Consider the following 23,469-nt stretch of genomic DNA (forward strand, 5'->3'; position numbering starts at 1 on the left):
CCGGTCACCGGCCAGTGTGAGTCATTCTGCTTTAGCATCAGCGTCTTAAATGCACACAGTTACTCATGCAAAGTGTGACTGAGGAATGAGTGATCGGTGCAGCGCAGTAAATTTAAAGAAAAATAGGCCACAGTAGGAACAATATGTCACATGAATGGCTTTAGCAGAGAGACATTTGTTATAAAAATATAACATTCATTTTACAGCACTGGTGCCATCCTAAAATGAACTTCATAGGCCTATTAAAATAGTTACATTAATTGCTCCTCCAGCTGCTGCAGTGCGTTCTCCATGCAAGTGTTTCCAGCCACACACGGCCTCGGGCAGGGCCCTGCGCTCTGTGATCAAGCTGAATGGACAAGGTGGAGGGCAGACCACCTGGTCGGCTGACCTGTGGCTCCCTGCTGATTGTCACCTCTGGCTGATAATGTGTGTGCAGGTTGTCTGTGCTGTCTGTAGGTATGTCTCGTTTATCGGGCCCTCGGGCTCTTCTCCCAGACCTCCCAGCGCAGCAAGGCCTCAGGCTTCCTCATGACAAGTTAAGACCGGTCTGTTGTTAACCTGCTGTAAACTAGTTGCTTCCTGTGGGACAAAATCATGTCCACACTCACATGAGGGTTTAAAGATAAGACAATATTGGGTCATTGTCATCATCCATGCTATCTTTTGTTACTATTTGATTGATTGTTGACAGATTTAAGGCTTTACTTGTTAGTATAAAAGCGACATGTTTAGACATAATACATTTTTTTCCCACCTTTATCATCATTTTACATTTTGGTTGCTTCCCCCCCAAATTTCATAGGATGATAAAAAACATAAACATAAATAAAATAATGTACATTTAATTATCAACCTGCTATAGGGTACCCCTTATTTGTTATTCCATCAGTGTCCTAACTGTTAACAATAAGGAATGACAACAGTATCATCCACATAATTCTCTCAGTTTGTAAACAGTTCCTGGTCAGTCTTGCATCCTCTCCAGTCAGTGATGATCACTATCGATTACAGCCTGAATCTGTGAATGGGCTCTCTGCTGGAGGACAGCACAAACTGGCTGAGGGGGTGGGGGTGAGGGGGACAAGCTCTCGAGTCTTAAGTCATCCAACCAGCCAACCAGCTCCCCGCGCTGAATAGATGCACGCTCACCGAAACGCGAGGGGAGGCGCAACGGGCACGGAGCTGCTGGCTCTCTATATCCAGCGGCTCAGAGGCGCTCTGACTCCATTCACTACAGAGTCCTACACAGCCAAGGACCTGTGCAAACTGCTGCTGCAAGACAGAGCCAGGACAGCACTACACGGACAACTTTCTGCTTTGTGATTTTCCGCGAGGATCTGCTCGTTTGGATTATATTCTTTAAGGACTATTAATCTTAAATCTTAATCGTGCGTAATTCTACCAGCTGTGCGTCTACTTGTTTGATTCATAAGTAAACTGGGCTGAAGTTTGAAGCCATTTGTTACAGGGTGAAGGACAAGTGCAATGCGCGTCAGACTCGTCTCTGGGGATTCTCCCACTTGCGCCTGAGGAGCTATATGTCAGGCTGTCGCACAGAGCTTGTTCAAGAGGACGCAGTGTAATGTGAATAAAGCGAGGCAACTTCCAGCCTCTAAAGCTTTTCAGTTATACCACAAGTGCAACCAGGAGTCTGACTGAGCCCGCTGAGCTGCTCTGACACCCCGGATTCTCTCCCCGGGCTGGGGATGGTTGTGGATCCTGTGGGGCCAGGAGCGATTCTGCGGCTCCTACAGAACAGCACCTTTTTTTTGTTAGGGGTTAAATCAAAATTAAAGGGAGATGAGAGCCGCACTTTGTTACTTCCTGCTGTGGACGACGTACCTGCTGCTGGCCACCTCTGAGGTAAAGTTCCCAGGGCTCCGCACAGATTGTCAGGGGTGCGGGGATTTACTCCTCTGAGGGTGCACAGCTCGCACTGAGCGCGCATTTCACAAACAGTCAGCCTCAACAGAACACCACAACTTGATGTCGTGAGATATGAAAGTACATAGCTATAGTTGTTGTGATTAAAAGCCATTGGGCTGGAGAGTAAAGCTTTAAATCAATTCTTCATTTAGTTAAATTTGTAACCGATCTAAACTTTTTTTTATCCAGAGAATGAATAAGGCTGCCCAGTTTAGCCAACAGAAAAGTGTGAATATGTATTCTGGAGAATGAACAGTGTACCAGTCCCAGTAAGCATGAGGGCCGGTGACAACACGTCTTTGAGAACCAACATAACGCTGCACTTGGACGCATATTTCAGTTATTTTTGGCGTTTGTGCCAAATCTGTTTGTAGCCTGAGCCAACTGGGCAAACGTTTTGGTTGGGCTAAGCGCTTTCATGGGAACCGCTCCGGGCGATATAAATAGCCACTGTTCCTGTAAGGCTGCGCAGTTTGAGGTGCATGCAAGACCGCAACAAGTGCAAAGTGTGGCGAGCTGCTGTTCACACGGGCAGACGTCGTCCCCAGAGTTCCAAATTCCTAAAGAACAGAAACAATTTAATGTTCGCTCGCTCACACTCAGAGAAATAAGCTTAGTTAAACAATAATTCAAGACATTTTGGGCTCAATAGGATCTATTTCTTAATTCGGCATCCAAGAATACATGAATTTTAATGTTTCGTTGTCTTGCATGTCAGGTACGAAGAAATATTAAACATTAAAATAGATATTTTACAGGGAAAAGGTCCGTATTCTAGGAATAGCTGGGCGCCGAATTTACCAGAAGATCCTAATTAAAAATCTTGAATCTCTTCCTCCATGCATGCAACTGTGCTCCAATCAAAAGCATTGGCTACTTAAATTGCATAATTTCTTAAGGGGGTTAGGCACTGTTTTTCTCTCTCCGTGTGAGGGGCATGTATGGCGATGGGGCAGACCTGCGAGCCGTAGTTGGCACATAGTTGCAAAATTGTTCAAACAGTGATCTTCCTGTCGGTTGTTTAAAGCCAGCACGCTTATTTATACAGACAAACAATTACACACACTGACGCGACTCATCCCCTAACCTTCATACTTCTTGTTTGATTTCTTTACCCCCCCCCTCCCTAAAGGAAGTGGAGTTTCCCCAGGAGCTGATAGACAGACTGTCGCACAGTGAAATCCACAGCATCAGCGACCTCCAGCGGCTTCTGGACATTGACTCCGTAGGTAAATTCTGCCTCTTGATACTTACATTAACAGACCTCGGTTACATTTGTATCCCGTATGCATAAGATGTTATTCACACGTGACACTACCATAGCTGATGTAACATCACGTAGTAAAACGTGGCTCTCAAAACAGCTGCACCATGATGACATCAGCCTTTATTATTAGCTGCACTCTCTTTTGTGATAGCCTTCTTGGTCACCTGCACATTACCTGCTATGAGGACTTTCTATATTTATATATATCTAGCTTAGTGAAGCAGCATGTGATGGCTTAATGTTGCAGCCAGATAACTATTACATAAATTCATTCAAAGGTCACATCAAAAATACTCGTGACCGAGAGGCTTTTGGGCCTTGTGCCACTTTGTAGCTGCGAGATTTTAAGTACTTTGCTTAATGAAATGTTGAGATTTTGTGTAATGATTAGTCACATAAACCACTTCTGCTTAACAGTTAATATGTTGATGGAGAAGCTGGTTTTTGATTGAGTATGACGCAAAAAATATTTGACAATCCTGCAGCTGGAGTGGATTTATTGAACACATTCTGCAAATTTAATTCAGCAGAAAAAACTGTAATATTACAACTCCTAATGCCAAGCTCAGAAGACATGTGCATGACTGCAGTGCTGTACAGGAAATTAGTGAGGGATCTGTGCACCCAGGGGCGCTGCCAAGTGCAGCCCTGGCATGCCTGATAACACAGTTACTGTGATAGGTGCGTCTACGGTACACATGTGACTGAGATGGACTTTCACTGGCAGGCATTGAGCCGTGCGTATTCTTTCAGCTGCTGCAGTAAACTGGCTTTATAGCACGCAGACTGCCACATATGTCGCCCTGTAAACAGAGACAGTGGCTTGCGGGTCAGGCGGGTTTCTTCAGACTCAGGTTCTTGGAGGAGCTGGCTCTTCAGTGGTGGGGGGACCAGGCTGCCTCGGAGTGCCTTAGATTAAGTTACAGGGGTGCGCTGGAAGAAGCTGTTTGCCTTCATATGAGCCTCTATTTACACAGGCTCTGGCAATATTTCAAACTCACGGCTCTCCCTAAAGACTTGTTCATGGAAATAGGTAATTACTAAATTTGCTTTAGCGGTCCCAAATGATGTAAGCTACCTTGCTAGCCATTGCTCATTATGCTTACAGTCAGCAGAGCTACATTAGGACAGCTCTGTCACTCAAGTATTCTTCTGTGTAACTACACCATTGCTTTTCTGACGCATGTATCAATCAGGACTAACAGCACCTGATCATAAATGTGTTAAATGTTTAGATTCACAAACCAACCTGACGGCGATCAGCACACTTTAAGCCGAGAATAGATCCCCAGAGTGCCTCTAGCATGAGAAGAGGTGTTTATAATTGAATTAACATGTCTTTCTTCAAACAGAGGAATGCCTCGCAGGGTAACAGAAGTAGGCTGATTATTATTACGAGGACATAAATCTGTCTGAGGGCCAGCTCGGCGGCCCGGGCCAGCCCAGTTAAAAGACCTTTGACGCCAGCCGGAGTGGTATTTTCAGAGCTTTTGTTGCGGACGGCCTGGACGTTAAAGCTACCAGTAAAGGCTTAACTGTACATGGCGTAGTGTGTCAACCAGGGAAGGAGAGCAGGGGGTTGGTTAATATGTGGTGTTAGATTATTCCTCTGCATGTTGGTACCTGGAAGATCTCAGAAAGTAGAAGGGAACGTCCTCAGATATGTTTGTGGTGTTTTCTCCTGCTGAGATCTTTATAATTCAGCATTTATGTGTCATGAACGTCCGGCAGGGCTTCTGCAGAGTGTTTGGCTTAGTTCCCCTGTGTGTATATGCACATGTCCTGTGAGAACAGTGTCTTCAGCTGTGACTGACAGATGAGATGACCCCGCTGAAGTCTGCAGATGGCTGTCTGGCCCCTTAGGGTGCTCCTCTCCTCTCCTCGCTTTTCCTCTCCTCTATCCCCGTCTCCCTCCTCAGACAGCCCCCCCCCCCCCCCCCCCCCCCAAGCCTGCCTGCTCTTATCTCTCTCAGTGAAGGACTTTGACAGAGAAGGGAACCTGACTCTAGGTAGAAAAGGTGGAGGAGGGAGCAGGAGGGTTATGGAGGTTGTGTTCTTGCTGCTCTTCAAATTGTTGTGCAATCTGACAAGCTGGCAGTGTTTTTATGCCACGCTGCCACTTCCTATAAACCTACAGTGTCAAAACAAAGTTATTGCACTTCCTACCTACTTACACACCCTCAAGGACGACCTTCTGCCCATTTGACCTAAAATAACACAAGTCAGCCATGTAACTGTTGACAATAAAGAAACAAGGAGGAGAGACAGAGAGAATTACGGAGGCACCTATTACAACAAGTCAACAACATGTTGGCTATCGCTACGAGTAAAGGGAGAAGGAAAGAGAGGAGGAGGAGAAAAGGGAGGGAGCCCAGGCGCTCAGCTAATGGAGGGAGTAATTTGCGAGTCATGAAAGCCTGATTCATGGCAGAGAGACTGTCTCCTGTCCTCTTTTCTCTTGTCTCAGTTTGACGACGCTCTGGGCGTGTTATTACTTCTTAGTCACCTGGAACTAACGGAGAAGCAAACCCCTCACTCTAGTTTTCCACCTTTCTCTTCAGCACCCTTTCTTGCTCCTGCCTCTCTCTATTTCTCTCTTCTTACAGAGGAAAAAACCAACAGAAAGGTCCTTTTATTGTGCTGAAAAGAGGACTCCACAGTCTATAAAGGACTTCTTTATGCCCTGCACTCCCTTTCTCCTGTCAGCTCTGACACAAACTGTCTCCGGGTGGCCGCTGGTGCGACGCCCCCCCCCTTCTCTCCTGTCCTGTTTTTTGACAGGGGGAGATGAAGAGAGGAGGATAGGTATGGCGGAGCTAGAGGAGACACAGTGGGAGTTCTGTCAGTGACCTGCAGTGTTAAAAGGTTGTTAGCCAGCTGCCACAATGAGTCCACCTGACAGTGTAGACGGCGTAGGTGTGTGTTTCCACATATGCACTGCGGAGTGTGTGTGACATATGTACAGTATGTCCCTGTGTGTGTCTGTGTGTGGGTATACTGGCCTCATACACTGATAGCTCAGCTCTTTCCGTAACTCCAGGCCTCAACACTTCCTTTCTGTAGACCTTTGCTTCTGGGTCACCGGCTGTCTGACTGACTGCACGACAGGCCAGGAGGAAATTCCATCCACTCTCACTTAGGGGCACATATGAAGAAGAAAAAAAAGACGTCGTTCAAAAGCAAATAAACAACCGATCCCAGAGGTCGAGCGCGTATAGGTAGAGGAAATCCCTTCAGAAGATTCTGGTCGGAGCACAAAAGAGCCGCATGAGTGGAATGTGTGCGCCTGTGGCTAAGCTTTGTGGAGCCGGTGTACACTGGGTTTTAGCATGTTATGGATGATAATAAGAGGGGCTTGTGTAGTTGTGAGTTGTATGTTTATGTTAAGTGCACAGGTGTAGGATTGTATGAACTAGCTGGGTGGGTATGCTGTACCCACAGACAGGTGGACCCACCCGCTTAGCAAACACTCGCAGACTTTGAGAAAGGGCAGTATCATCTGCGTACGAGCTTTATCGTTTTATTGCTGCTCTGGCACTCTTCTGTAATCCACCTCATATTCTGGGTGGGGACCAAAACAAGCAGCTTTATCAGATGACCATGACTGTGAACAAGCTGAGCTGGCTATATTAGACTGGAGTTTTACCATTGCAGCATAGCTAAACGTGTACTTTTCCAAGCCATTGAATGATTGAAAAAGCAAATATTTCAGCTAAATGAGAGACGCCAAACCACTAATTAGGTTCAGGGATAATAGTGGCTGAGCACCACCTGTCAAATGACCACTTTAGTGCCTTGAGTGGTTGTTTGTGAAGGAGTTTGCTGACTCACCTGTGTCTAGATACTTTATTCCTGCTGGGAAAGTTCAGCCAAATGAGTGAGTGAGGCTGACACACAAAGCGTGCAATTACACAGAGGTCTGTGTAAAACTGTGCCTCCTGCCTGTACCCGGTGTACTCAGGAGTGTTTACCTCAATTTGTGGTAGCATCAGCAGTTACCTTGCCTTCTTGCCTTCCTGCACGTATGAGTCCTTTAGGGATTCAAACATGTGTTACATACGGCAAAAGAAGGCAGTAGGAAGTTACCATCTCATTATGGTTGCGTGAGTAACCGACACATTGTGTGTTGTGGAAGGGATGTATAAAACTTCAGCAGCCGATCACATGCAGCCTTCGGTGAGGGCTAACAAACCACCCACCGCAGCCATTCAACAGTGCAGCGGTGGTTAACATGCTCATAGTTTTCAAGGTTTATTGGCTGAATGAGCTTTTGTGCGTGCATTAATAAGGCTGCCTTCTGTTTTGACGAGGTACGGGAAATGATGTCATCGAGGAGCCCAAGCATCACAAGCACCACAACCACCAGAAGAACTTCTCTCGTCATCACGGTTACTACAACGACCTGAAGAGCTCCCAGCTCCACAGCCGGCGCAAAAGGAGCATCGGTAAGACTGAACGAGCGCTATATGCTTGTGTGCAGCTCAGGGGTTGCATCATGATTACACTACATACATCACAACTTGGCACGGCTTATTTCAGCGTCATAATGCCCTAAAAATAACCCCCTGAAATATGAGTTCCCAGGAGATGAAACAGATCGCTTTGCACTTATTTCAAACGGAGCTAATAGTTAGTGGCTTTTATACAGCTTTTTTGTGGATAAAAAGAACCCTAATGAAGACATCTACCCAGTGTTTATGGCAATCAAGGAATCATGGGAGGCGAGACTGGTGTGTGAGGTTGACGAGGACGTCTGACATGAAGCATTTCGATTGGCCCGAGGCGTGCAGATCTGAGAGACACGCGTCAGGAGAGAAATTTATCCTTGAGCGTGGAAATTCCAGGCATTCAAGGCTCAAGTTGCAGCTCGCCTGGGCTCTCAGTCGGATTTCTTCATAAAATGCCACGCGGTACGATATCTGATCGAGGCATAGAGGAAACCATGTAGTGTGCGATGTGTGTGTTAAGTCTGGCTGCGGGTTCTTTACATGTCTTCCTGCAGCGCCGCATTCAAAGCAACGCTGGTCGTATTTCACGTATGCATAAGTGTATGATACAGTATACTATTTTGGCAGCTGTCCACAAAAGCCCTCAAGTTCTGTATAGATGCACATATCATATTTACAACATAATGGTATCTTAATGTACACTCTCTGTTACATCTTTAGGTTGAGTGCCTGTCAGTGCATTAAATCTGCTCCTTTCACGCCGGCCAGCAGGGTCAAAGGCCATTATTCGATTTCCCACCAGCACACATAAAGGTTTTCTGGCCTAGTCACGCTGCATTAACCCCGGGGAGCGCTCTGAACAAAGGAGCGCTCTCTTTATGTCTCACAGATTTGATCCCAAAGCTCCTTAGCTGATATGAGATCAGCTTTTGGGATAACTTGTCTTCTTAACAGAACTTTAAAGGAGGCTGGGTGTGATCTGAAATAAGATGAACAGTTCCCACATCGAGTGAGTCATCAAATAATGAGCAGTGAAGGAATGCATGTAGCAGCTGGGAGTGAAAAGGCCTGATTACAACAGCGCATCAGCACACGCATGCGTTCGGAAAAATGTGTCACTGCACAGATCAAACGCGTGAAACCCTTTCTCCCTGTCTTTTATTCCTCCAGTCGAGGAGGCGGTCCCGGCGGTGTGTAAGACGCGGACGGTGATCTACGAGATCCCCAGGAGCCAGGTGGATCCAACGTCTGCCAACTTCCTGATATGGCCGCCCTGTGTGGAGGTGAAGCGCTGCACAGGCTGCTGCAACACAAGCAACATGCGCTGTCATCCGTCTCGCAAGCACCACCGCACCGTTAAGGTAAGAAACACACACTCCTGTGGCCTGCAAGCTCACTGAATCTCTAAAGAGCAAAACATTTCATCATTGCAGGGTGAAACATGCTAGTGGTATATCATATTCACCTCATTTATTCCACAAACACACCCACTCCACCACTTTCAATCACACCAGGTAAGTAAATCATATGCAAGAGTGGGTTAACATGCCTCCTTGCTTTCCCTTCCTCCCTTGTTCCTCTACAGCTCCTCTTCGTGTCAATCTCCTTGGCCAGTACCCAAATAGCGTCCACTTTACCTCTGCTGCCCCCTCCCCTCTCTCCTTCGATTACAGCCGATCACCACCCTCTCTACTCATCACTCTATCCAATGTTTGGCTAGAGGCCAGGGCGGCTGTGCCAGGATGGAGGGAGCAAGGAGAGAGATACAAGAGGCAGGGAGGGTTGTTGGTTCTTCTGTTGAAGGGTCGTCCGGAGCGGGATGCTCCCGCCAGATATAAGCCAGACAGAGAGAAAGAGAGAGAGAGAGGGAGAAAGTGCACCTTGAGAATGTCCGAGTGTCATCTGCTACTGCACTGCTCTGTGTTTGTTTGGCTCTTCGTCTTTTTCTGGAAGCAGCGAGCCTGGAGGAGACAAGGTGACAAAGAGAAAGAGAGAGGGAGTGAAGGGGGTTGCACTGGTCTCGGAGGCTCGCTGGCATCGGTAGCTCAAAAACAAGTCCTTCTGTTCAGGATCAGAGGAGACACCATGGCTGGAGCGGAGTCGTATTTCTGCTCTATTTACACTAAAGACTGTTAGCCGGTGCACGGCTCTGTTTGGAGGTATGGGAGTTATGTGCTCTGTTCTGTAAGAGTAAGGGACAACCAGGGGATAAACAGGAAAGCCTGGAACACTCTGACTGTGTTTGTGCTTCTCTATGCGCTCTGTTGTCTCTCTAATCATTGTGATCTTGTCCGGCCACGGGCACTGGGAGATTGCTTTCTCAACCGCTCCTCACGCAGGGTTTTAGATGCCGCCTCAATAGAGCAGAAAAGTAATAAAACAAATACCAACCCCACCTGCTGCATCTCCTTCCCCTTGGCACACTGGCACGGGGCGGGAAGGTTTCAGCATGGAGAGGAGGACATTCCTTCTGACCTTTGAGCTGCAGAGGTGGGAGAGTAAGACCAGACTCAGACTGGAAGGATGAGGATGATTTTTAGAGGGAGGAATCTAGACTGGGATCAGAGTTGATGTTCGGCACAGATTATCTGGTGCAGCTGAGCGTTGGTAAATACTCTAGCCCTGGTTTAGAATGTTAGCTAGCATGCTAACAGGTGCAAACTCACCTCCAGTTTCTGCTGAAGAGCACAACCCTTACTTAAGTCTCTGGAACATTTTTACATCCAGTCTTGTTCAGCTTCTTCTGCTCGTACAGCAGGTACGATAAGCTTAAAGATACCCTGATGCACCATTATTTTCATATCTTGCAGTGTGTGGATGTTGAAGAATATCTGTGCAGTTTCTTTTTATATGTGTGATGCAATCTCATTCAAAACTGGCCGCTCCTGTAGTCTGAGTCCGGCCTCAGGCTGCACTGACAGACTGTCATTGTGAGGCACAGGGTCCTCCATCCAGGGCACGGGGTGTTTTTGGTCAGAAATGCTGACTCATAGTGTGGTAAGAAAGACAAGCTCTGATATAAAACACAACTCTGTGAGTCTTTCTGTCTGCATGCAAGCTTTTCTGTCTCCCGGTCGGCCAGACAGTCAGTGTACATCATCCTCAATAGGAGCGTTGTCTGGGAGCACAGTGACGAGGAGGGATGGAGAGACACTGACGACGGCGGAAAAGACTCTATAAGGCTCGATTCAGCTATTCCTGGAATGTCGGGATCCAAGCGACTTTGCCCGTGTCCCCCTCATGACACTGAGGACAAAATGAGCACAGACTTGAGAGGGACCTCGGTGGGCAGGGTTTTTGCAGGGCCGTTTTTTCCATGTGGTCGTAGCCGCGGGTGAGGGGGGCAGAGAGGCGTCGTATCCCTGGAAAGGTCATCCGTCAGGGCTCGCTCCGGTCAGGACACATTCGCCACATTGTGTGTGAGAAACATTGTCTGATGCCAAGTTTTTTTTCTGTCTGTCCTCTCAGCAGTTAGTCTGAATAGGGGTTCAGTTTGTGCTTCTCCCTCCGTTTATTAGAAAGCTAAAAATGTTGCCCGTCCGCCCTGGGCCTGACTTGTTTTCATTCTGCTGGCCAAGGATGGGAAAAGAAAACGCTGGCTGTGTTTCTTTCCATCTCACGCCACTATGCATTTGTCGAAACGCACCTTTATTTATTTATTTATTCCCCCTCTTCTATTTCTCTCTTTTTCTTTTTCCTTTTCATGCAATAGACCCGAAGAGAGAGGGAGAGCAGGTCTGTACAGGCACTGTACTGTACAGGCCTGTGCTGTTCAGTGGTAGTAAAAAAGGCAACTTTAAATAGGTCCAGCCTGGAGGAGGCGAGGGAAAGGGCAGATCTTAAAGTTTCCCTGTCCCCCTACATTTTTCTTGAACTTTGTTTGCACTTTAGTTCTTCACTGGACTTTATTTGTGCGTGTGTACGTTTATATTGGTTGTTTTCAGCATAGGAGGACACTGTAAATGAGACAGGTGTAAAGATAAGAGTCATGCCAGGTTCAGCCTCTCAAACATCCTCCTGTCTTTCTTCACCTCCTTGTCCTCTTCTCTCCTATGTCCATTCTTTTCTTCCTCCTCACTTCTGTCTGTTTGCTGACGGCTGCAGCTGTGTCTCTCTGACGGTTTTCTTAGTGCTCTTGGCTCAGAGGCTTTCTAGACAAACTCACCCATAAAACAACAGGTGATTTTTTAGCAGCAGGACTGAAGAGAACTGTGTGCAAGGTGTGTCTGGGATAGAGAGGAAGTAAGGTAGTGTGCACCAAATGCATTCTTTGAGTTTGTTTGAGTCTCTGTGTTTGAATCTAAATGCCTCTCTGATTGCTCTTCCTACGTGGCTGATTTAACAGCTCATGACACAATCAAATGATGAGGCTGTCGCTCGTCCTCTCACTCTTAACTCTTGAGGCTTCTGCGGCACATTAGCTCTGTACGTTCATTATATTCCCCTATCCTGAATAAGCAGATAGAGAAATGGTATCTGTGTTTTTATTAGTGGTACAAGTTCCACTCCATAAAGGAGAAATTCTTTCCTGGTGTTCTCTGTAATCGAAAGAAGCAATAATATTTGAAATTGGCGCCACAGCTGTGGAGAAAGTTGTACAAACATCTCATGGTTTTGCCCATTCTACTTTCCTACAACACCCAGCGTGCATTGCGCCCCTCTCTCCGAAAGGAACACCCCAGCGAGAGACGCTAGAGTGAAATACTACCGCATTTGCTGCAGGCAACGGCTCAGAGCGGTACAGAATCTGAAATACGACAAGATTATACCGGTGGATCGTCTAAAAACTTCAGGTCTGCAGTCTACATTTCAAACCTGACAATTTTGAACGAGACATGACATCGGAGGCGGGCGTCCTAGATTGAGGAAGTGTAGTTTAGCGAGCTCCCTGGCCTCCGCCAGATGACTCGTTTTACGTAGTCTGGTGGAGGTTTTCCAGGGCCCATTGGAGAAGCGGATAGCGTCCTCCAAAGGCACAGAGCGAAATTGCATTTGTGTTCTACCATAACGGCATTAGCTCCCCATAATAGCATGAGAGGACTGAGGTTGAAAATCTGCGAACTGGCCCTTTAACACAATTATGAAGAAGGACTTCTCATGAGTCAAAGTTCAGTTTTTCTCATTGGGTTTGGTGCTGCTAAAGCTAAAGCTGTAAACTTTCGATGGTCCTTGAAGAAACATACACGTTTGTTGCAGAGGTCAGAGAGGGTCATCAGCGCACATCTGTGTAAACCCAAGAAGGGGGATTGTTTTTGTGTGTGTGTGTGTGTGTGTGCTCCATGCTACGCTACGTAAACTCCCTCACCGCAGCACAGGGACAAGGCCATTTGTGTGAAGCGGCAGCAAGAGGAAGACGGGCCGCAGAGTAATGAAGTGTTGATGGCTGCTGGATCAAAGTGGAGGCTGACAGAGGCCAGGCGGATATAGCCACAGTGCTGAGTGTGGGGGTCCACACATCTCCCTGCGCTGGCCCTGGCCCCGACCCCATCACACACACACACACACACGCTCGCAGACTGACAGTTACCTCAGCGACGGTGGGTCAGATCTGGGTGTTGGGGGAAGCAGTAGCTGTAGCCGTGCGGTTGTGTGGGACCCTGACTTACGGGGTGTTTCATAAATAAAAGACAGTGTGACGGTGATACAGTGAGCATGATTTATGATCGTCTGAGGGGTCCCGTGGATTACGTGAGGGGGGGGGCAGATGGGAACGAAGGGGCCTCCCTGTTTGAAGTCCCATTGCAGCTGTGAATTATTTTCCCTTTGATTCACGCGCATGAAGAAGGGTGAGGGAGTTTGTGTGCGTGTATAAATGTGTGTGTGGCGTGCACAGCGGGGGTTGAGGGGCGGGTCAGAGACCATGGGAGCGTCCCGACCGAGCCAGAAGCCGGAGAGTTTGGCCACCGCCACGCCGGCTGGAATGCATCAGCCCGAGCAGGAAAAGTAGCAGCCGTGTTTTAATCATATTTTACTTCATTTCTGTATTTTCCTTCACTCCTCCTCTCCTGTCCTCCCTTGCGGTCTTCCCCTCTGACTTCATCCTCCCCCTCCACCTCCATCTCTCCGCTCAGTCTTTGGAGTCTGATTGTCTGTTATGTGAAATAGTTGTTCACTCCCTCCTCACTCTGCTCTGCTGCAGGAGAGAGACAGAACATCTCCCACTCTTTAATTTTACCCCTCTGTCAGTCTCTGCCATTTACTCCATCCTTCTCGCTCTCTCTCATTAAAATCTTATTTACTTTCCTCCCTTTTAAGTGCTCAGTAATGTCTTTCTCATCTGCAATTCTGTGTTCTGAAAGACACGGGGGGGAGGGAAGAAATAAATGGAAAGATCACACGTCTATTTGATATTGCATGATTTGACGGGGGGAAGAAACGCAGCACACGTTGGGGTCATGGGCAGATGCATTCACTTCTGGAGGAGCGTTAATTTGAGAGAGAGAGACATGGGGAAAGATTGGTGTGCCTTTTTGGCGTTGCAGGTCTGCGAGTGATAAATGCTCTCCTTGCTTCCTCTCTTCTCCACACACCACCTGTGATAACCCCTTTCACCCGACACCCAGAGTGTGTGTGTGTGTGTGTGCAAGTGTGTGTGTGTTGTGGGGGGTTGAAGCAGAGGGCAGCAGCAGGTTGTCTCTGCTGTCTTCGTCTGATGTTCAGTCTGCGTCTTCTGTGGTTTGCTCTCTCCCGCTGTCTGCAGATCATCTTGTCCTTTTTTTTCTTTGTGTAATCTTCAAGGATATTATCGGCATGTTATCGGTATCTGCAGATTACGGCTTGAAAATGACATATCGGCATCGGCAGATATGTCGTTTTTCTGCCGTTATTTTCCGCCGATAAAACACATTCATTCTGCCTAAATGCTCGATGATTCCCTAAAAAAGCTTGACCTAATGCTACGACATTAACTCGGCGCAAGTGTGCGTGCATACTGCCTGCACCAAGTTATCAACAACATACAAATGATGACTGAAAAATCACAGAAACTCGAGCCAATGAATAGAAGTTAAACAACTTTCACAACTCTTAACTAGCTAACAGTTAGCTCACATTCTCCTCATTTTACCGGACTTAACAACATCGAGCACGCTGAAAGTACACTCCAACGCTAAGAGAGAGTAACACAACATCAGTGCAAAACTAACTTACATATTCATGGACGCACACACGATAAAAAGAGTCCGTCGGCGATCGCTGATGTCTCCGTAGTAGGTGCAGTAAACAAGTCCGGGCATGTCTCCCTCACTGCGGTGTTTTGGGGGGGACGCTGCATTCAGGTGCGCTCAGAAACATGAGTGATCAGACACCTTTTGTACAACACCTCTTCTGTCAGGCGTGAAGAACGGTGCAAGATGTCTGCGGTTTCAATTCCACCACAGGGGAGATTTGATGTTTTCTGCAATTAGGTGGAAAAAAATCATGTGCCTAACATATTGGTATTACAATCGGCAAAAAATCCAATATCGTGCATCCCTAATAATTTTTCTCTCTTTGATTTCAGAACAGACAGACTAATCTCCTCCACTTGCTCACAGTTGTAGCTCTGACTTTGTTTTCCTAATTTCCCTCCTGATAAATGAAATGCCAACCTATCTGCCTCTTTCACAACACACCCTTACATTCTTATTTATTTAGCTTGATTCTATAAATGTTCCAGTTCGTGATGGCCCGCGGTGCACATCCACATCCCGCTATGTGTTTTCCTTGGAAGGCCGAAGTAAAACTTTCCCCTCCATCATGCTCTCATCAGCGATTCGTGCTCAGGGAATTCCCAATTAGTCCAACCGGGACAATCGGCATCACACGAAGGGCTTCGGAGACACAGAGGACAAACCGAGGGGGGTGCGCTTCCCAGAGTCCCCGGCCTCACCCCAACCCTTTGGATCGGATATCATTCCAAAGCCCCTCACGGGACTCTTTCTCAGGGTCCCGGCTTTCTACGGAGTTTAGAGTGGTTTGATTTATACAAAGAGGGTGTGGGGCCCCTCGTCGTAGCATGGGGGTCTCTTTCTGATGTATGTGGGGAGTCATTGACTCCGCCTCAGATTGGGAGTACAGAAGAAGAAGTGGCTAAAAATGGAAGGATGTTAAGTGGAAAAATTGTTGTCAACCCTTTCCCATGACAAGAGAAACAGGAAGCAGGACAGAAAGAGAGAGTGTTGACAAAGTGTGCAGATCAGAGGCTCATTGAGAAGTATTAATCACAGTTATACACATCCACAGAGGAATATTAAAGCGCGAGTGTGTGCTGAAACCGCTTTTTTTAATCGCTGTTTGAGGGCCAAAGAGACAAGCCCGCCGCTGGGCCTCTCATCGAGGGGCCCCGTCACTTTATTCTTCTGTCAATAGCTGTTTGTTTGGCCAGAGGAGTTTGGGTTTCTGTGTGTTAGTCATTAGAATCAGTAGTAAGTGTTTGACTCATTGTGCTTCTGGACCCCCCTCAGCTCAGACAGTCCCGTAACCAATAGCAGCCCCGCATCTCTTTCCTTTTCTCCCTCACATCCTGTGTCTCAGTCTGATAATTTGATTAAATATTAGCAGTGTTTTACTTCTGTGTCGCTCCTCTCACTGTTTGTGTAATCCATTTCCACAGTGGGTAACCCAGAAACGAGATGTTAATAGGTAACACATGAATGTCATCTTATGCTAGTCATGATCACGGTCAGCCCCAACTCGCCCTTCCTTAAATAACTCACTCTGTTTGCCAACACACACACACACACACACACACACACACACACACACATGCACGTTTCTTGATGGGAGTGATGGTCCATGTTCCTGTTTCAGTTCTTCCTCGCTCCGGCCCTTTCACCCACTCTTTCTCTTTCTGTCACCGCCGATAACAGCAAATATACCACCGCTAACCCAGACGCCATTGTCCTCTGTTTGCTCACTGCATACCTCCTCTGCTTGCTTACCCTCTTTTCACTCCCTCTCTTCTTTCTCTCCATGGAAAGAAACTGTTTCAAAGGAGCGACTGGTGAAACCGCCTGTCCCCGATATTTAGTTTAAGCCTCCACGGATGACCCTCCAGCCATTGTTACAGCACTGACATGAGGCAGCTCTAGCTTTGTGACACTTTGTTTTATCAGACAGGGATTGGTATGTTCGTTTGTCTGCATGACTAATTCGCCGCAGAGAGCCAGCCTTGGCGTTGTGCCATCGCAGGATAGAGGAAGAAAGCCTCTCATGAGTTTTGGCCCTCCGTCTGTGCGTGTGTGAGCGGCATGCCGACTGCAGAACCGTGTTGTTCATAACACCGCAGAGCGCTGGGAGATTGTCAGCCAATATCCTCTCTCGTGCAGTGACCAGGAAGATAGGTGAAGCTGGGGATATTGTTTCCATGTGGCCCCCAGGCCCACAGCGGTGAGCAGGGAGGTTACCTGCCCTTGGCGCTCAGATCAGAGAGGGATGTAGCCACCTCCCATGAGTTACACAACAAGATCATCATAACCTCCATGCAACCTTCTCTATTCAGCTTTCATCTAAGCTTTAATCAACATAGCCTATTCATAACCCTCCGAGGATCGGCCCTTTCTTATTATGAGCTGTTGGGTGGGAAGTGGAGGTCAGGCCTGTTGTGTTAAACGGAGAGGGTGTTAGCTGGACTGAAGCATCGGAATTCCTGCATTGCTTTTGTGCTTGCTAGATTTTAATGGCTGCTTTCTGGGGTTGTTCTGCTTAGATTAGACCATGTAAACTGTATTTCTTGCATCTACATGTTAAGCAACACTTTCCCTAACCCATGAAGAAGAATTAATGCGGTTTAAAAGCAGCCTACATGTCGGAACAAGGCGAGGGAGTTTAGGTGTGTGTCTGTCTGGATGTGGATGCTCCAGGCCTGGAGCAGGGAGGGGGGATCTCCCAGCCTCTCTTCTCCTGCCAGGGTAAACCTTTCCTGCGCCTAAGGGTGTGTACCACTCCCCCCTACGCTCCATCTTTCCTCTCCCATTGTTTGAGCTTGCTTGGACAGGGTCGTACACTCAGTTCAGTATTTACACACCTGATCAACAACCCATAATGCAGCCAGCGAGAGGAACTCAGTGCATCAGCCTCTGAGGAATGCTGCCGTCACACTTCAAACACAGCGAGGCAAAGCAGCGGCCGCCGCTCTTTTTATGAATCGGTTTATGAAGGAGTCATCAGTCACAGCGCTACGCCTCTTGACGTTAGCGGACGGGCAAAAGAGTGTGTGCATTCATTGACGACACATGCGCGGCGAAGAGTTATGATCTTGTAGGCGCTGGCTCTGTAGCTGACCTTTTCTCTCTTCCTCTCTGCAGGTAGCGAAGGTGGAGTACGTGAGGAGGAGACCCAAGCTGAAAGAGGTCTTTGTGCGGTTAGAAGACCACCTGGAGTGTGTGTGCACGTCACAACATCATGTGGTGGAGCACTCGGAAGCAGAACCAGGTAAATGTGACTCAAGGATATTAAAAATCACATAAAGTGTCCCAGCGTTACCTTTTTTCAGATGAAGTCCCTCACCCCGACGCCATGCCTCAACATCATGCGTCATCATGCTTTCCCTCATATCTGCCTAATAGACCTTATTTACAGCCATTTTTCCTCTGACATCACACTCAGGGTGGGACCCTCAAATGCTATTGGACTGTTGTGCTAATGTTTGCTAGCCATATAAATCCTGGGAAATGTAAAAAATGCTATGATTTCACAGCGTCCTGATTGATCTCCAACTGACAGGACAATTGAATGGTGATCACACAAGATTTTAAGTTAAAACAACATATTTGATAACTTGTTAGCCAGCATTACACAACAGCTAACTTTAGTATTCAAACGCTTTTTAGCTAACAATACTGTTTAATAGTTTTACACACTAAAGCTGTGTCCGTGCAAAGGCCGTGTTTGAAGGCCGATTGCATCATAGCAGCGTGTCAAAGGCTGTCACATTATGAAGGCTCCTTCAGATGCAGCCGACAAATGCGTCTTTATTCCGGAAGGATCCGTCCGGTGCATCCTTCGAGGCCAGAGTGATTCATTGTGCGCCAATACAAACGAGATGGAGTAAAAGTCAGTCGACTTGTAAGCCTTACACATGTAAAAAAACAAAACAAAACAAAGGGCCCTTAGCTTTAAAATAAGAGGTTAAGTTGCGTGACGTTAGTTAGCCAGTTAGCCTGCTTGCTACCTGTTGCTAGGGGACAGGAGCAGCGTTTGGTGATGCAATGGTAAGGGCAGGAACAGCTACAGGAAATCTTCCGTAGACCAGACCATCTCATTTCAGGTCGGCTTTAACGTCCACGCAGGCAATGAATGATGCATCCTCCATAGACCGCCTCCTTTGAAGGCTGCAGCCCCTGGATTGGGACAGAGCTTAAGAAAGGGGGGCTTAAATTCCTAGCATAATGTTTGCTAGCTAGCAGTACGATGCTAGCCAAAAGTTTTGGTTGGATTTTAGGAATTGGTTAGCTGTTGTGATATAGCTGTCAGTAGCTAATCATTTATCAGATTGCACATGTTTTAATTATTTGCACACCTGGAATACAGCAGTACGACATTATAGCAGCATTTAAGCTTCCCACCCTGAGCGTGACATCAGAGGAAAATGGCTGCATTGTGAATATGGTCAATGGTCCCTCTCTCTCTCTTTCTCTGTCTGCCGCTTTGGCTTTGCACTGAGTGACCTTTTTCCACGATTGCCCCCAAACAGACAGACACACCTGTGAGGTGGCCTGCTATCGCTAAACTGTAAAGCTTGTGTGTTTGTGCCTTGCTAGGAGAGACTGTGACTGTGTGCGAAAGTGTATATATGAGTGTGTGTGTGTGTGTTAAGGGAGGGTGTCCAAAGGCTGCTTGGCATGACAGCAGGTAGAACCACCAGTGCCTTGATGTGGAGCTTTTCTCTCCCTGCGAGCAGATAAGCGCTGTGATGTGTGCTGATAAGGCATCCGAAGTATTTATAGTGTGTCATATCTTTGCACTCTCTGCTTCTGTCCCAGGGCTGTTGTGCCTCTTTCTGTGCCATAAACCCTGTTTCTCGCTTTTAACCCTCCTTCCTATCCACCCTCCCCGACTTTGTGTTTTCAGGCCACCGTAGGGCTAAAGGTAAAAAAAGGAAACCTAAAAAGCTAAGACCCAGCAAGGATTTATTGGCAACATAATAAAGTTGCACTCATTACCCAAAGTCCACTGGAGAGCTGTGAAGGGAACAGGTAGGACTTTAGCACCACAGCGTCCTCTCACCTTTTGCCACTGCACCAGCCCAATCGGGGCACAAAGAGGGCCTGTCAATCACCGTCACCAATTACATCACAGCCAATCAGTGTGAGAGGAGGGAGGGCTAAGGAGTGCCGTGCTCGGTGCCCCAATCAATGCTGCATGCTGATTTTGTGGCCTGCTGAGCATGCACACTGCTTTGTGTCACAGCGTTGTGTTTACGTGGGTTGTGTGCACTCTTCTGTCGTGTCATTCAGAAGGACAGGTTCCACTAAATGTCACTGCTCGTGTTTATTCTCTCTCATCCCTGTCAAAACTAAAAGACAGAGGGGTTTCTTCTAAAAAATAAAAAAAAGTCTTGCCCTCCTCTCTGTCTTTTACTTTTGGCACAAACACTTTAATGATGTCTGGTCTGACTGCTGTCTTTGAACATGATTCAGAACACTGTGGGTCTTGTGTGTGTTGTGTCAGCTTGTTTTAAATGCATGAACAAATTGATGCCATTGAGATTAAAATTAAACATAAATATATATTTTCTTATGGTGAATCCCCCGTGTTGTGTTTGTACAAAAGTTATACTAATTCCATATTTCCCCCCTTTCGTCTACAGTGGATGTGAGGTGAGACCAATCAGAACAAGGGACTTCAGCGTGGGAGGGACCTAAATCGAGGATGCCACCAACAGGAGACCTGCTCTGTCCTCTCCCCCACTGCCATGCAACCTTCGTTTAAAGACACAAACTTTTCTGTAAAGATGAGAAAATAGACAAAAACAAAAGTAAATAAGATGCCAAAGGTGCTTTTTTTTTTTAAAGAAAAAAAAAATGGTGATGATGACTTCCTCTGTGGTACGCGTCCTATCCAGACAACCAGAAGATCCCTGCTGCCGCTGATTGAGAAGAAAGATGGCGTAGAGTTCGGCAGGGCAGGAAGAGGCTGAGGGGATGAAAGGGATTTGTGTTGAACATTTTGACAGACTTTGTTTGAAGACGCACAACAGAAACGGCTCGTATCAAACTTTGGTGGACATGTGGTGCTTCAGACTCCAAAAACAGAGCCCTCGGTGGATGACGTCCAGCTGGGCGACATAAAGGAGCACTGTCCTGTTTGAATGACTACGAGGAAAAGACGAAAGAGAGACAGACGTAAGACAATGGAAAAGAAAGGAAAGACTCTGTGGAGTATCAAACATTTTGAGCTCTGGATGCTTGCTCTAAGTAAAGAGTACATCCTAAGACCTTGTGACTTTGCCCACTTGCTATGTACAGTTCAATTAGAGAAGGAAGATGCGCCGCTACTTACAAACTATTTATATGTGTGGACGTTTGCTTTCCGTCTCTTCCAGTACAAAAGAAAGAACACGTTTTAATGATTCTGGAGACATGCAAGAGTTCTGTGTGGTCCGGTTCTTTGAAACAATCAGTATCTCAATGTCATTTTTTTTAGTCAATGTTATTCTTGTCATCCATGTTTCTTATTATATTACAGTATATTTGAATGATGTCAAGTCTTGTATATGGTTTGGATATATGTGTGCAAGGAGGAGATGTGAGAGTCAGTACAGGAAGATGCTTTATTTTTGTTATGAAATATATCAAGCTTACTTATATCCAAGCAGGAATTATGTTGATTTCTTTTGTTGTGGTTGAATGCCTGTTTTTTAATCCAGCGGAGAAGATGCAGAGATTTGGGCTTTGAGGAAGCTTCAGAGCTGTGAGGAGGAGGCATAAGGGCTCAAACATGGCAACTACTTCACACAGACCACAAGATTATTCTTCAGCCATGATAAGCGCTAACTTATCTTTATGTAACTAGTGAAATTTTACACACGCATGCAAACAGTACATCAAAGCGTGTTCGTGCCAATCACACGAAAACTCTACATACATGTATGCCTGTTCGAGTACAGGTGGATGTGTGCTCACGAACATGATTCCTCTCCTACCCGAGGCTATTTTTCACCCATATCACTCTAACATTGATAAGGGAAATGCCGGCCCGCCTGCCTAGCTACACAAGTACACGTTTTGCCTGCAAAGAGCAAAGTCCACCCTAAAGAGTGAACGAGCGAGCAAAGCAAATCGACAAGTGCATGAATGGGCTCCTTGTTTAGCCAGGCTTTACTCCTCTGTCGACAGGAGAACAAATCACTGATTGCTCCGCCCATGTGGAGGGACTCGCACCTTCTGTAGCCACATACCAGCAGGACAGATGATGATGAGTGCCCCGAGGTGGCCTGAAAACAGCACAGTGCTGGCCTGGTGGAACAAACAATTACTTCCTTGCTAGTTCCTGTAACAGTGATGTACGTGCAACCAGGCCAACACAGTGCAAAAAGAACAGGCGTCCCGTGCCCCACGAGGAAGTCTGTCAGAGAGCAGTCAAAGGTGAAGGAGCGAGTCACTGAGAAGAAACAGTTTGATGGCTGTATGGGCTCCTGCTGATTTGTGGACATCAGATCAGACCATCAGCTGACTGGTGCTATATTTATAAAGCTAAAGTTTCATCACTGTCCACGTTCACATTAATGTTAGTTCTCAGTAAACCAGGGACCACGCTTGGAGCTATTTGGTTAAAGAAAATGCCTTTACACTAAGTCATTATTACTTTTCTGTTGGGCTTCAGCTGGAGAGAGACAGCAATAATCATAATTTATATATTTATGTTTTCAACAATAAATATATTTCTGCTTATGAAATTGTCCACAGAATGTCGAGTCCCATAATTTGTCTGCATTATGTGTGACGGAGGGCATCTTAGTCTAGATTTAGGGATATAACATGCAGATTGTGTCCCAATCCAGGGACTGCAGCCTTCGAAGGAGGCGGTCTACGGAAGATGCGCTATGCATTGGCTGTTAAGTCAAAATCTATCGCCGAATGAGGTAACACAAGGGTGATTGAGCCTGGGGCCCACTGATGAACTGACTGGGTGTCTGTGGTGACATTTGCGGAAAAAAACACAAGCGGCGCCCAGTTAGTGACGCGTTTCCATCAGCCAGCAGTGGTTGGTCTGCCAGAGAGGGTAGGCGAAGCTAAGCGGCTGCTTTTCCGCTCTCTGCAAGTGTTGCGAGTAAACAGTAATCTACTATGGCTGAACAAACAAAGAAAGGATGGATGACTACAGATACAACTTCAAAAATAAGTGAAAATCCAAAGAAAAAGAAACAAATCAAGAGTTACAACCGTGACAAAGGGAGCCAACCATAGAAGTTTGGTCAAATTGCGAAGTGTCCTTTGTTTGTCGAAAACATATGTAACGCTAGCTCTCCGACTGAGTTGACACCAAAAACTAGAATTTAAAAGTGTATTCCTTGGCCGCGTAAGAGTTCACCATCTTGTTTGAATTGGTGCGCAATGAATCTCGGGATACGTTGGGCCACGAAGGATGCCCCCGATGGATCCCTCGTGGCCCGGGAAAAGGAGGACCGCATCTGAAGGAGCCTTTGAGTTGGGACAGCCTTCGATGCGCCGCTATGACACAAACGGCCTTGGAAGGCTGCAGCCCCGTGAGTGGGACACAGCTAATCTAAGGGGCACTGAGTAAACGGGAAGTACTAGAATAGATTTAGAATAGCAAAGGAGAAGGTAAGAGGGACCACCCTGCACCATAAAATCCTCACTTACTCCCTTATTAGTAGCAGGC

General features: G+C 46.8%; 1 protein-coding gene across 2 annotated transcripts; it reads left to right on the forward strand.

Moving 5' to 3' along the window:
* The first annotated feature begins 1,243 nt into the window (after positions 1-1,243).
* On the forward strand, positions 1,244-22,458 carry pdgfab (platelet-derived growth factor alpha polypeptide b). 2 transcript variants are annotated; one of them, XR_011309213.1, is made up of 7 exons: positions 1,244-1,866; positions 3,062-3,158; positions 7,507-7,641; positions 8,815-9,005; positions 17,931-18,057; positions 19,696-19,820; positions 20,435-22,458. XR_011309213.1 is itself a non-coding variant. In XM_069674257.1 (6 exons), the coding sequence occupies exons 1-6, from the start codon at positions 1,804-1,806 to the stop codon at positions 20,446-20,448; spliced, it is 627 nt and encodes a 208-aa protein (XP_069530358.1). In that variant the 5' UTR covers positions 1,244-1,803; the 3' UTR covers positions 20,449-22,458. The 2 variants fall into 2 exon arrangements, 1 of the variants encoding a protein (XP_069530358.1); XM_069674257.1 differs by lacking the exon at positions 19,696-19,820.
* Positions 22,459-23,469: the final 1,011 nt, after the last annotated feature.

The sequence above is a fragment of the Semicossyphus pulcher genome, unplaced genomic scaffold (assembly GCF_022749685.1).
Source record: "Semicossyphus pulcher isolate SPU_LCO1_2020_fin unplaced genomic scaffold, fSemPul1.0.p SCAF_23, whole genome shotgun sequence".
Classification (NCBI taxonomy): domain Eukaryota; kingdom Metazoa; phylum Chordata; class Actinopteri; order Labriformes; family Labridae; genus Semicossyphus; species Semicossyphus pulcher.